We start from the raw sequence: 14,328 nt of genomic DNA, 5'->3' as shown, positions 1-14,328 counted from the left end.
GTGAAATCGATTTTGCACTTCTGGCTTCCAAAATAGTAAGAGAATAAATCGGTGTTGTTTTTAGGCCACCAAGTTAGTGGTAATTTGTTACAGCAGCCACAGAAACCTAATATAGGCCACGTGGTTTGGGTGACCCCATGTACCCAGAACTCAGAGATGCACATGTTCCAGGCATTGCGGATCATACGCTATCCCCTGGCCTCTGTGATTAGTTCACAGATTCACATGTGATGCAAGTTTATCCAATGAGAGCCAATTCCAATGATATTGTGGGAGCTGTTGGTGCAGAGAAGCCTTACCAAAGGCTACCCCGAGAACAAATAGCAGCAGAGAAGACAGCACCTTGGAATTACTGCCAGTGTTCAAGTGACAGTGACACGGTTTGAACAGCTGAATCGAGCCATGCCTGAAGTCTTCCTCTGCGGGACTTCTTAGTTACCTGGGTCAATGAATTCTCTCTTTTGCTTAAAAATAAAAAAACAAACAAAAAAACAACTATAATGAATGCAATTTTTTAGTTATTGTATCAGCAAAAATCCAAAAGTTTAATAATATTTTGGTGAGGCTGTGGAGAAACTAGTCCTCTCATAGGTTGCTGGTGGGAACATAAGCTGGTATATCTCTCATGGAGGAGAATTGGGAAGTATCCTTCCAAATTATGAAAACGTAGACCCTCTACTCTGGTATTTCTACTTTTGAAAGTTTAACCTACAGATGTATTAGCATATGGGTGAAATGGCTCTGTGCACAGGTTATTTACTAAAGCAAAGATTGGTAACCAAATATCCATTAATAAGACTAAATAAATTATAATACATCCATTCAATGGAATATTATGCAGCTATAAAAAAGAACAAGGAAACTTTGTATCTCTGTACTGATAAGGAAAGATATCCAAGGTATGAAAAAAAATCAAGATGCATATAGTATGATATTTGTGTGCAAAAATAATTGTGTTTGCTTAAAGAATTTGAAAGGATACAAAAGAAACTAAGCAACTTGGTTGCCTATTTGTGAGGGAGATGGGAACTAGGCAGGTGGGGGATAAGATTGGTAGTGAAACCTTTCACCGTATTTCACTTCTTATGCTTTCTGGTTTTTGAAGCTTGTGAATGTATTACTTATTCTAAAAATTAAATTAAAAAAACCCAATTTGTACACTGTGATCCAAGTTTAGTAAGAAAATAAATAAATGTGTATGAAATCAGAAAATAGAAGACATCTAGCCTATAAGTGGTTATTCTGGATACAGTGGGAAGTAAATATTGTACTGGTTCTGTGGAATAAGGGAAGGAATAGCATAATTACAGTGTCTACCGACTCTCTGCATTGCCAGGACAGGTGCCCCATCAGGCATTTTAAACCAGTTGCTCACCCAAACTATCACATATTTTAACTCAAGCTGTTGTTACATCCCAGCACATGGGTGAGTGGTTGGATTTTAGGTCTTTCTGTAGGACTTTACATTTTAACTTGTTAGACTGGGTCCATCTTTGAAATATTTTGGGACCCCCATCCATTCACTCATTTCACAAATACTCTGAGGATCCTTCTCCACCAGCCCCACTGGGGAGTGCTGGGGTTTCCTTTCCCACCTTAGGTCATCTGCGGAGGTGGGGGAAAGCCAAGTTAGAACAAGATGTGGTGAGAGCCCAGGAAGTTGAGGTGATCCTCTGGTGGGGACCAGGACACAGGCCCACAGACAGCAGGGAACAGATGCGTGGCTAACGGGCTGTGGTTGGCCTAGTGTGACGGGTAATGAGAGCCTGACTCCAGCTGAGGACAGAGCCCAGCTTGGCCACTGACTGGTGGACATGCGGCTGGAAAGGAGGGACAGGGCCAGAGAGGGCGAGGCTTCCAGAGCCTGGGAACCCTCCAGCAGGGGAAAGGGCATCAGGAAGGTAAGGCCTTCCTCACTCAGGAGGCCTCTTCTCCAGGCGGAAACCTGGAGGCAGACAAGAATCGCTCCCCTTTACTGAGCGGTGCTTGGTGTTGGACACGGTGCTGAGTTGATTCTTAATTCCCACAACCACCCTGGGAGAAAGGTTGACTGTCACCTCTAGTTGCAGATGAGGACCCCTGAGGCTTCGAGTGATTCATGCAATCTGCCCAAGGTACACAGCTGCTCAGGGGTGGGACAGGGCCCAGCTGGTCAGTCTGACATCAGGCTGTAACTCTTGACCACCACAGTACTCTTGGTGTACTTGTGTTGCTGAAATGAATAAATGGCCCAGAAAGAGTGCCAGCCTGAAGCTACATTGAGCCTGAAGCTACTCTTGTGGAAAGGTAAGCCTTGGAGGCAGACAGACCTCGCTGGGCTCGCATCCTGGGTGGGCAGCTCAAGAACCCTGTGAGCAACGGACAAGTCATTTAACCCTCTGAATCTCAGTTTCCTCATCTGCAAACATGAAGGGAATGTGTACCCTTGGCAGCCTGCTGTAATTAAATAGGACAGTGAATGTAAAATCATGACTAGCACAGGGCCTGACCCAAAGTCAATGCTTGACATCTGAGCTCAACAGAGAGGCTGCTGAACACCATGGAAAGGCCAGAGTTGGGGCTACAGAGACAGGGAGAAAGTTCCTTTGGAAGCCTGGCAGCTCTGCTCCGTCCCATGGATAGGGCTTTTAGCTTTGTCTCCCCAGAGTGATCATCAGGAATGCCCTTAAAATAAAAGGGGTCTTTGGATTTATTTGCAGAGAAAACAATTAGGGGAGGGCAAGATTGGAAAAAGGGAGAGACTAGGAGACACAGAGCAATCAAGAATATGGGTAGTAGCTTTAAATAGGCAAGGAACCTGGGCTGAGTCCCAGGTGTGGGAGAATGACAGAAGGGGGCTGCCATCTGGGATGTGCCCCAGCCAAGGCCAAGGCCAAGGCCAAGGCTGAAGAGGAAGCTTTGAGGTCCTCCCAAGCCAGGCCCCTTCCCCCTAATCTGCCCACTGGAGACACAAAAGGCTCAGTTCAGGAGCTCAAAGGGGCTGGATTGTCTTGGGCTTCTCACTAGTTTTAAAACCTTACTCCTTAAGGCCAAAGGATTCTTTTGTTCAGCTTGTTCCTTTCAAGAGGGAAAATCTCTTCTGGAGGGCGACAGGCCCTGATATCCTCTGCCCAGGAAGCAGAGCCTCCTCCCAGCCCTCACAAGCTGTCTTTGCAACCTTGTCCCAGCTCTCAGAGATGAGCTTGTGTGCTGAGTCAGTTTGGCCGCCTTCCAGCCAAGAAGACAGTGGAGGCTGCAATGCAGGGGCCATTAAAGGAACTATTTTTAGGCTCCATTTCAATCTTATTCAGTACAGGCCGTGAGATGCTAGGCTTGAAAGTGGCTAGACCAAGGGGATGCTGGCAGAGACAGAGTCTCAGGCAAGTAGGTCAGGGAAAAGACAAAGAAATCTCACTATGTGAGAGAAAGAAGCTCCCAGAGGTTCATGTTGCTGTCCAAGGTGCAGGAGACAGAAGAAGGGAGCTTTTCACAGAGAATCAGCCCTCCTGCATTACCTGAGGAGTCACCAAGAAAAATGAGGGAAGTACAGCGACGTCCAGAAAGAGACTAGGGCAACATGCACCTGGGGAGCTCATTAAAAATATACCTCCCTGGCCCACCTTAGGTCATCTGAGTCCGAATATTAGAGTGGGGATGTGTGTTTCCAACCTACTCCCAGGGTAGGTGACTCTCACACAAAATGAAGTTCAAGGACCTGAGGGCTGGACAGTATCTACCTCTAGAATTCAAACGAATGATCCAGACTGAGGGGAAGGAAAGGCACAGGTGGTGGTGGTTATTTAACAACCCCCAGAGGTGCCATTCTCCTTTCCTCACTGGGCTCAGGCTTCCACCTATAAAGTGCAGGATCCTGGCAGAACTAGGAATCTCTTAGTTCTGCCTCAGAAGATCCTTGCCACAGAGATGCTCAGTGGTCAGCTCAGAGGACAGGAAGAAACGGCTTTCATACCAGAGGTCCACGTTATCCAAGGGTAACCATTAAAATTCCATTTAGAGTGAATACACGTACATTGGGAACCAAACTTCAAAGCATGTTTTGGGAGGAAAAAAATCCATTTGATTGGGACTGTCACAGAAAACAAAATTTATGTATATTGAAAGCTGCTAAGAGAATAGATCTTCAAAGTTCTTACCCCCATGCCCATCCCCCCCATATCTATGTGAGGTGATGGATGTGTTAACTAACCTTATTATGGTAATCATTTCACAATACATCATATATCAAATCATCCCTTTGTACACCTTAAACTTACACAATGTTATATGTCAATTATATTTCAACAGAGCTGGAAAAATAAAATTTATTTCATTTTGTAATTAGCAAACTTTAGATTATACTTGCAACTGTGTAATAATTCTTCAATATTTTCACATCTTTATATCTTATTTCTTAAAATGAATTAAGAGTTGAGGATTGACTTTTTGGTGGGGGACGGGGTATAATTTTTCTGACAAAACTGTCCAAGAACATTCTGTGCTATCCTTCATTTTGTTTGACTTTTGCAGAATTATAAAGAAGATAATTTTTCAAACATTTTAAAGGCTGTTACCTATTTCCACAGGACTTTTTTTTTAACGTCTTTATTGGAGTGTAACTGCTTTACAGTGCTGTGTTAGTTTCTGCTTCACAACAAAGTGAATCAGCTATACATATACACATATTCCCATATCTCCTCCCTCTTGCGTCTCCCTCCCATCCTCCCTGTCCCATCCCTCCAGGTGGTCACAAAGCACCGAGCTGATCTCCCTGTGCTATGCAGCTGCTTCCCACTAGCTATCTATTTTACATTTGGATACAGGACTTCTCTTAATCCTTTGAGAGTCAAACCATTATTTTTTGAGGTACCTATCATGTCATCACCATGAAGTCTCTCCTCAGATGTCACCTGGTCTCACTCTGCCACAGCATCACTGGACAGTAGCTCTGCATGTGATTTTCCAACATCACTCTCATCAACTTCATGAAATCCTGCAAGATTTACAATTATTCTTTGGGATGTATTTGTCTGTTTCCGTTGCATTGTCAGATGTTTATGACAGCCACCAGTCAGGAGAATTTGGCCATCAGAGACAGTGACAAGGTCTAGTGGAAAGAGTGAGGGGAAGGGGGAAAAAGAGCTTTTGCTTTTTGTGCTATGCGACTTTGGCTTCCCCTGCCACCTGCTAACAGCAGGGACTTAGCATAACAAATACCAAGATAATGAGGACCTGCCAAAGCAAGGTGAATTGTTCTCACTCTGCTTTTCTTGGCCACCTAGGGAAAGCCTATCCACACATGCTCTTTCACATTGTGCCACAGCTCCCACCTGCCCATCCAGACTGCAAAGCCACCCCTTCTTCCCTAAGGAGACACAGACAAAGGCCACATGGTCAGGTGACACTTTAATAGGCTAGAAATAGAAAACCTGTCTTTGGAGACTATCAAGAGCTACATGTGCGCCGGAGCAGAAAGCAGAGGCGCAGCAGTTGGGTCTGGGGGGAAACAACAGGCCGAGTGGGAGGTCAGCGATGGCTGAAGAATCCTTGCGGATGGTTATATTTAAACGGCTTCATCCTGCTGGGGCCCCTAGAGAAACAGGAGAAGGGAGAATAGTTTTAATACCATACGCTTTGGGCTGATAAAATAAATTACAATTCATCCACACAAGGGACTACTATTAGCTGTTAAGGAAAAAAAAAGGAATGTTGTAAGAAAAGCAGACTGCAGAACAATATGACAGGTGTGACGCACTTCTGAAAAAATGTCTTTATGCGCCTGCAAAGGCATGAACACAAACCTGGAAGGGCCCTCATTGACGACGTGCACTTTGGGGGACAGGGCTTGGGCACCCTCACTTTTTAGTGTTTTACAAAACTGCTCACTGTTGTTTGTTATATTTAACAACAAACATGTTTTATTTCTATGATTAAAAAAAACCCATAAAATCCTCCTTTGCAGAGAGAGTCCCATGCAGGTAGGAGTCTGTGTGTGAAACGAATCTGTACAAAGTTCCTGCCAAGAGCCACGTGCTTTATACTCACTACTTCTTAGACGCTATTTCTATCATTTTATAGATTCTAAAGATGAAGAAACAGGCTTAGGGACGTAAACTGTCTGCCCAACATTATATGGTCAGAAAGCAGCACAGCACAAATTCAAAACCAGGTCTGATGCCAAAGCCTGCTGGCCACAGGCAGGCTGACAATCACAGCCAAAGCCTGGACCCTGCGAAGCTTAGGTGCTTCAGCTCCAATCCTGAGCCCCCCAAGCAAAACTTCACACAGGGAAGGAAAAAAAAAACAAAAACAAAAAACTTCACACAGGGTTCTTTTCCATACAACTCCACAGTGAATGACATCCAGCTAAAGGGCCTCTCGTTTATCTGCCTATGACTGACATTCAATGGTAACCAGGAGGTGACACCTTGGATCTTGGTCTGAGGGAGGGTGAGAGGCAGTGTGTGGTGTGTGTGTGTAGGGCTGTGCAATCACTTACTTAAGGGAGGGCTTACTCTGCCTGCACTGTGCTTGGCACTTTACATGCTCCGCCTGGTTTAATTTCATCCTCCCAACAACACCTGAAGTGGATGCCATTTTAGGGATAAGGAATCTGAATCTCAGAGGGGTTAAGTACAGACCCTAATCACATAGGCTGGAGCTGCAATTTGAACCTAGGCCTTTCTGGCCCCAAAGGCTTTGCTCTTTTTTTTTTTTTTTGGCCGTGCCCCACAGCATGTGGGATCTCAGTTCCCTGACCAGGGATTGAACCCAAGCCCCCTGCGTTGGAAGCACGGAGTCTTAACCACTGGACCACCAGGGCAAGTCCCCCAAAGCCTTTGCTCCTAGTCACGACGTCATGTACCTCCCCAACATCAGAAGGGTGCAGTCATACAGGTTAGTCTAGGCATACAGCTGATGGAGACCCCATAGCCTGAAGGTACCCAGCCACGGGCAGAGCCAGACCTTGCGTTTCCTGCGGCCCAGGCCAGCCCTTTGCAGCCCAGCCCCTTGGCCTGATTCCAGTGGTCAGCTGAATTCCAGGCCAAGAACCTCACATCCCACATCTCATCAGTCATGGAATTAATTGGATCTGAGTAGCCAAAGGAGCACCTTCCCAGAATGTCCTGCCGGAGGAGCTCAGCCTGGGAGACATACCAACCACTTCAGAAAATGGGTCCTTCGGGAACCATTCGATAACAGAATATAAACACTGGCCGTGTGAGAACTCCCACCCTGGAAATGTGCTACAGCAGGCTGGGAGCGGGGGTAAGAGCTGAGTTCTCACGCAGACACACCAGGGAAAGCAAGTCCTAGAAGGCACCAACATCTAGCCGCCAGCTCTGCCTGTCAGCAGCCACTCCGGGGCTGCAGCTGGTTATTATCAGCTAGCATGACAAACCAGGCCAGGTGGAGGTGCCAGACGGAGGTGGGAAGATGCTGGGGCAGCTTCCAGGAGCTGAAGCTGGCTGTGTGAGAAGAAGGTAAGGGGCAGGTAAGGCACCTTTTAGACTGACAGAGAACAAAGGGATGTCCTGATTAGGTACAGATGCTAGCCCTTCGCAGACACCATTCCTCCCCAACCCCTTGCCCAAAAGGGAAGGGATGCCTGAGCAGTGTGGACTCTGGAGTTCTGAAACTGGCTCTAAGAACACTAGTTAAGGGATGAAAGGGAAAGAAAGGACCCAACACCAAGGCGAAAGAAAAGCAGCTCGCAGTGCTGTGCGTGCAGACACGCTAAATACCAATATCAGGACCTGCTGGCGTTTTCTGAGCCTCCGCCTGTGCCGGGATCCATTCTGGAAGCTTTACATGAACTCTCTCTACTTCATCATGAGTTAGAAGGTAACACCTTTGGGAAAGCTTCAGAGCTGAGCTGAAGTGACTCTTCCAAAGTCACACAGCTGGTGAGCAGGAAAGCAGAGATCTGCACTTGTGTTTGTGTTACTTCAAAGCTGGTTCCTTCTGTGACGCCTGACTGCCTATAGCTGTGATCCCCCTAGATGTGTGAGTACCTTAGGAAGTAGAGCAGACTCTGGGGACTGGTGGGATGCATATTGTTTAAAAGGTTCATTTGGACTATGAAAAGCAAACCTACTGTTTTCCACAGAAAGTAGAGAAAGGAAAGTTCAGTCAAATCCTCTTGCTCACTTGGCGTGTGACCTACCTCTGGGGGGTGTTCATGATGAACAACTGGACCAGGCTGGTAGGATGGGGGCCACAGGGAAAGTTTTAGGAAGAAGGGAGCAAGTTCTCCCCAGGAAATCTGGCAGCAGGATTTTAATTTCCACGGTGAATGGAGGCTAGTGCACCAGGAAACGTGCGTGCCTTCCACGCCAGGCTCACCTCTGCCCCAGGTCCCTGTGAGAGGCAGGGCTGGAGGTCCCTGGGCCCGGCACCCGCGCCCCTCCCCTCACCTGAAAAGCCGCAGACACATTTTCTCCTGGGGAAATTCCTTGGGCCCCTCCACGCTGTCATCGTGGCTCTCCGTCTCCAGGTAGACGTCCAGCAGCACGCACAGGCGCTGCAGCTGGTTCGTCAAGAGCTGGTGGCTGGGCTGGGGGCCGCACAGCTCCTTGTAGCACACGTTGACCTCACTCTCCATGGCCTATGGGTGGGAAAACCAGAAACTCAGCACCACTTTCAGGCCAGCTGGGTCTGATGGTTTCACAAGAACTGCACCCGGGCCTCCGCAGGAGCTGGGCCTCTGCACATCAAGCCGGACCGACTTGTCCTGAGGCTCCCTCTCCTCAAGACAATGGGGTCTTCCTGATCCTGACTCAGAACTTTCCCTGCCTTGCACGTCCACAGACAGAGACAAAGATGTGTAGAAGAGGAATCTCATGATAAGATCCAAATCAAGTGTTAGGGTTAAAAACGTGCTCCATGGGGCTTCCCTGGTGGCGCAGTGGTTGAGAATCTGCCTGCTAATGCAGGGGACACGGGTTCGAGCCCTGGCCTGGGAAGATCCCACATGCCGCAGAGCAACTAGGCCCGTGAGCCACAACTACTGAGCCTGCACGTTTGGAGCCTGTGCTCCGCAACGAAAGGCCACGATAGTGAGGCCCGCGCACCGTGATGAAGAGTGGCCCCCACTTGCCGCAGCTAGAGGAAGCCCTTGCACAGAAACGAAGACCCAACACAGCCAAAAATAAATAAATAAATAAATAAATAAATAAATAAATAAATAAATAATTAAAAAAAAAAAAAAAAAAACGTGCTCCATGACTACTGAATCAAATCCACAGGTATAACAATAATTAACAGGTGCAATGATCTTGGACATCATCTCATTCCAGCACTTTCTGTGCATCTGAGTTTATTCTCATTTCCAGAGAAGCCCAAACAACAACCTTTCACGGCAGGTATTTATATTATCCCCATTTCATAAATAGGGTGAACCTGTGGACCCCAAGCTAGATAAGGGGTTGAGATGGGTCTGAGCTCTTTCTGCTACGTCATGCACCCTCCAGCAAATTCTACAAACCCCGGCAGGCCCCTCTGCGCCGGGAATTGTGTCAGTGCCCAAGCCCTCAGCTGCGGCAGGTTCTGCCACTGCCAACCTCCCCAAGGAGGCTCTCCCTGCTCCTCCCACCACCCCCAGCAGGTCCTTACCCGAATATTGTCGTCGTTGTTGTTGGTTTTCTCCCCTTTCCAGTTCAGACAGAGCTGGAAAATGGGTGGGATGGAGGAGTAGCCAGGGTTCAGCACCACGGCAGCCTGGAGCTTAGCTGGGAAGGAAGGGGAAAGGAGGAAAACTCAGTTCTGAGACCTGGCTTGTTAGCCAAGGCACCCTCCCCGCTGGACCCCTGAGGCTAGCTCTGTGTCTCACATTAATCCAAGTGCTCAGAGCACATTCTGGCACTAACTGACTTTTACTTTTGTTCTAGAATCTCCCAGGTGGAACTGCCAGGTTGCAGAATGTGAGGTCCTGTGACTCTGGTCCCTCCAAGGACACAGAGCTGTGTGGACTCCCCAGAGTCTGGTCCACAATGAGTTTGCCCAAGAGTTCTATTTACTCCTTTGACAGAAGTTTGTTTTCATTGGCATTTATTTGCCGCAAGTTAAGGATTTTCCCATGTGAAGGTTTCCTATCTGTTTTTCCTTTTCAACAATATTGGGTATTAGCTGTTACATTAGTCAAATATATTTTTTTCTATTCTGTTCTTTATTTTTATCTATTTTGTTATGTGCAGCTTTTTCATAGCTAACATTTAATGACTACCTACTGCTTTCCAAGCACTGTGCTAAGCCCTTTGCACACATTTTATTTCAACCTAATAACGATTCTGAGGTGGGTACCATTATTATCATCCCATTTTACATATAAAAAAACTGAAGCTCTGACAGAAACTTCCTTAAGATCATCAAGCAGTTGCAAAGCAGCAATGCTGAGTTTAATCAGAACTACCTGATGCCAAAGCTGTGTTCATAATCATTAAATGAAATATTTGCATTTTTTAACTTTTTCATTTTTTCTCTGGTGATAGCCTTTGCCTTTTTCAATAGGATGACATTTATCCTCTCCATCAATGGGCTAAGCATTTAGCCACTCCTTTTTCATTATTTATGGAGGAAAAAAGGAGCTCTCTGACCCACCAGTAATTCAAATAAATAACAGAGAACAAGAGAGTGTAGGTTAAGACAATTCTTCCCTGACAGTCGCAACAACATTTATTAAAAAGTGACACTTTCCTGTTGTTTCTGCCATAATAGTTTGCACATATTTCGGGGTTTATCTCTGTTCACTAATTTTTTGTTTTTAACCCATACCATGTAATTGTTGTCCACTTATTCATTTAAATTTCACTCTTAATTTTTCAAATTCTATAATGCATCTAATGAAAATTTAAATGATCACATTCATTCCATGTACGAATCTAGAATACTTATCATCTTTCCAAGCTTTCTTCCGCTCAACCAAGAAGCAGAAGTGATGTCTTCCAATGACTTCCCACCCCTGGGGCTTTGTAAATTTACTGGATGCATATTTTGTGCCCTTTCAAAATAGCACTCTGTTGTTTAGGGATGAGGTTAAAGTATTTTTTAAAAGGGGAGAGAATGGGGCTCCCCTGGTGGTGCAGTGGTTGAGGATCTGCCTGCTAATGCAGGGGACACGGGTTCGAGCCCTGGTCTGGTAAGATCCCACATGCCGCGGAGCAACTAGGCCCGTGAGCCACAACTACTGAGCCTGTGCGTCTGGAGCCTGTGCTCCGCAACAAGAGAGGCCATGATAGTGAGAGGTCCGTGCACCGCGATGAAGAGTGGCCCCCACTTGCCGCAATTAGAGGAAGCCCTCGCACAGAAACGAAGACCGAACACAGCCAAAAATAAACAAACAAACAAACAAACAAACAAACTCAGAAGCAAAACAGCTAAAAGCAGAGCTAATTTGGTTGAAAGGATCAGGATGAACTCGCTTCACCCAAAAAAAAAAAAAAAAGGGGAGAGGATGGAAAGCAAATGCAAAATTCCAAATAGCAGTCACCTATCGTCAGGGTGAGAATGAAATGGGATCAAGGAGCCTCAACTGTATCTGAAATTATTTAATTTCCTCAGAATATTTCTAAAAACATGCAAAGAAAAGAAAAGGAGAAGGGAAGAAATAGAGAAACTTGAACATCAAAGAGTGCAACCTTTCCTGACATGTCTCGTACTGTCTTGGAACTACAGACAACTTCCTCCGCCCTGTGGCCTCAGCACTGAGCCCCTGGGGTGGGATCCTGCAGGCTGTGCCAGACCTGCCAAGGCTGGGGCCGGATGACAGCACCACAGCCAGCATTGGGGTGGCTCCAGCAGGAAGCCCTGGCCGATCAGATGCCAGGACAGCTGTGAGGAATCACAGCTCTCGATGCCTCCCAAGTGAGTGCAGGGACTGCAGAGAGGGAGGAGGGTCCTGTACTTCACATCCTGAGAGTGACAGCCCTTCCCTGAAGAGGGGGACGAGCAGGCATCTGATTCTAAAATGCAATGAAACAAAGGGGCTAAGAGCTCAGGCTCAGAGGTCAGACTGGGTTTGTGACTAAGCCCTACTTTCCTCACCTACAAAGCAGGAATATCACCAGCCCCAGGACTGTCCTGAGGATTAGCTGATAAAGCACGGACATGACTGTTGCAGAACAAGTCCTGGCTGAATGCTGCCTCTCACAACCATGACTGTTTGCTAAGTCCCCACTGCAGGATTCCAGGATCTTTCGCTTCCTTTGGGCAACTCCCAGGAATGTTTTATTCTCAGCGGCTCCCCTTGCCTAGAGCAACTGTGATCAGCAGAGCAATTACCTGTACCCCTTTCCACGAGTGCCATATAGTAGAGATTGGTGTCCCCAGCCAGTCCTGCCTCCACGATGTCTTTGGTAAAATGCAGCTCCTAGAAGTCACCAAGGACAAGGGGTGAACTGGTGGCTCCTCTAGTCAAATCCCCTGCCCTTCTGGTAGAGGAGCAGGAGCTGAACGGTGGCGTGGGCCTGCAGTCCCCAGGACAGCAACAGTGGCCTGTCACCCCTCCACCTACCGTATAATCCTCATGGGCAATCGTCACCCACTTCACCAGACGAGAGACAACCTTTGCAGGGAAGAGGTACTGGCAGTCGCTGGTAACTGGCACAATGCCATGTTCTAAAAGAGAGCAGGACAGGTGGTGTCACAGGTAGAAATCAGCTGTCACAGCTGGGTAACTAGCATCCTCTGCAGGGCTCCGATGGCCCTGCCAGCTGTCCAGGTACACTCGGTACTCAGGTGCCCAGGCCAACACGTGCCAGAAACGAAGGCACACCAACCTGACCTTTACCCAGTGCTTGTGCTTGAGGCCGGACCCAGCACCAGCATTCGCAGCACTTTATCCTTAATGCAAATGATGGCCTGCCAAACAAAAAAACCCCCTGCAGCCAGAATCAGAGATGTACAGTGTCTCTGCAGCAGTGACTGTTAATTAGACCAAATAGCCAAGAGGGCTGTTCTCACAGCTGACCTTGATGGAGGAAGGACTGAAGTGTTCTGTGTTGGTTCCTCTAAGGGAAAAGAGCAGGAGGACTGCTCCAGGGTGAATTCCTGCTGGCGTTTCAATAAGCAAATGTGACAACACGGTAAACGCTGTCCAGGATGACAAGCACCCAACCCTGGGACAAAACAAACTAAGCAATGCTGATGGGGAGCAAGCAGTGCTGCCCTGGAGAAAACAGGGTCCACGTGAGGCCTCCAGACGGGTCCTGGGAACTCAAAGCCTTTCCTGATAGTGGCTCTTTTAGATCAGAAAGATCTTAACCCTCACTCCTTACAAGTCCCTTGTACATGGTAGGCTGTTACAAGTATTTACAGAATGAACAAATGAAAAGCCCCACGTGGCCACCATCTTGGTCAAGGGCTCATCAGAATCACCTGGGACATTATGGAAAACACAGGGGCTCAGCCCCACCCTGGAGGATGTCAGCTCAGGTGTCAGGGGAGGGATGAGGTGTGGATCCCTGGACAGCTGTATTCAAGTAAGCTGAGCATAAGCTCCACAAAAGCAGGGCTCTGTCTTGTGCTCATGGCTCTTCTCCCAGCACGATTCTGGCTGCCTGGAATGAATTAGGCTCCTATTAAAACGCACATCAGGACTTCCCTGGTGGCACGGTGGTTAAGAATCCGCCTGCTGGGGCTTCCCTGGTGGTGCAGTGGTTGAGAATCCGCCTGCCAGTGCAGGGGACACGGGTTCGAGCCCTGGCCCAGGAAGATCCCACATGCCGTGAAGCAACTAAGCCCGTGCACCACAACTACTGAGCCTGTGATCTAGAGCCCGCGAGCCACAACTACTGAGCTCGCGTGCCACAACTACTGAAGCCCGCACGCCTAGAGCCCGTGCTCCACAAGAGAAGCCACCGCAATGAGAAGCCTGCACACCGCAACAAAAGAGTAGCCCCTGCTCGCTGCAACTAGAGAAAGCCCGCGCGCAGCAACAAAGACCCAATGCAGCCACAAATAATAAATAAATAAATTAAATTAAATTAATTTATATTAAAAAAAAAAAGAATCCGCCTGCCAATGCAGAGGACACGGGTTCGAACCCTGGTCTAGGAAGATCTCACATGCCGCAGAGGAACGAAGCCCGTGTGCCACAACTATTGAGCCTGTGCTCTAGAGCCCGCGAGCCACAACTACTGAAGCCCGCGTGCCTAGAGCCCGTGCTCTGCAACAAGAGAAGCCACTGCAATGAGAAGCCCGTGCACCGCAACGAAGAGTAGCTCCCGCTTGCCACAACTAGAGAAAGCCCGCACGTAGCAACGAAGACCCAACACAGCCAAAAATAAATAAATAAAAAAAAATATTTTTTAAAAAAATAAAACGCACATCAAAGTCTGACGTGCACTGACCTAG

At 47.5% G+C, this 14,328-nt stretch overlaps 1 protein-coding gene across 7 annotated transcripts in view; it reads right to left on the bottom strand.

Annotated features, from left to right (window-relative positions):
• Window positions 1–5,365: 5,365 nt before the first annotated feature.
• The window catches only part of THOC5 (THO complex 5), a 33,907-nt gene continuing 24,944 nt past the window's right edge, over window positions 5,366–14,328 (bottom strand). For 4 of the 7 annotated variants that reach the window (XM_036823472.1, XM_036823470.1, XM_036823473.1 and 1 more), the window contains 6 exons: window positions 12,488–12,591; window positions 12,256–12,343; window positions 11,718–11,936; window positions 9,592–9,707; window positions 8,394–8,584; window positions 5,366–5,566 (listed from right to left, as the gene is read on the bottom strand). In XM_036823472.1, the coding sequence (XP_036679367.1) occupies window positions 5,503–5,566; window positions 8,394–8,584; window positions 9,592–9,707; window positions 11,718–11,936; window positions 12,256–12,343; window positions 12,488–12,591 (782 nt within the window). In that variant the 3' untranslated portion in view covers window positions 5,366–5,502. The remainder of the gene's footprint in view (window positions 5,567–8,393; window positions 8,585–9,591; window positions 9,708–11,717; window positions 11,937–12,255; window positions 12,344–12,487; window positions 12,592–14,328) is intronic. The other 3 variants (XM_036823474.1, XM_036823475.1, XM_036823477.1) reach the window with 1 other exon arrangement.

The sequence above is a fragment of the Balaenoptera musculus genome, chromosome 14 (assembly GCF_009873245.2).
Source record: "Balaenoptera musculus isolate JJ_BM4_2016_0621 chromosome 14, mBalMus1.pri.v3, whole genome shotgun sequence".
NCBI classification, from domain to species: domain Eukaryota; kingdom Metazoa; phylum Chordata; class Mammalia; order Artiodactyla; family Balaenopteridae; genus Balaenoptera; species Balaenoptera musculus.
The sequence above is the reverse complement of the archived record's forward strand: the minus strand, read 5'-3'. Positions and strand labels throughout refer to the sequence as shown.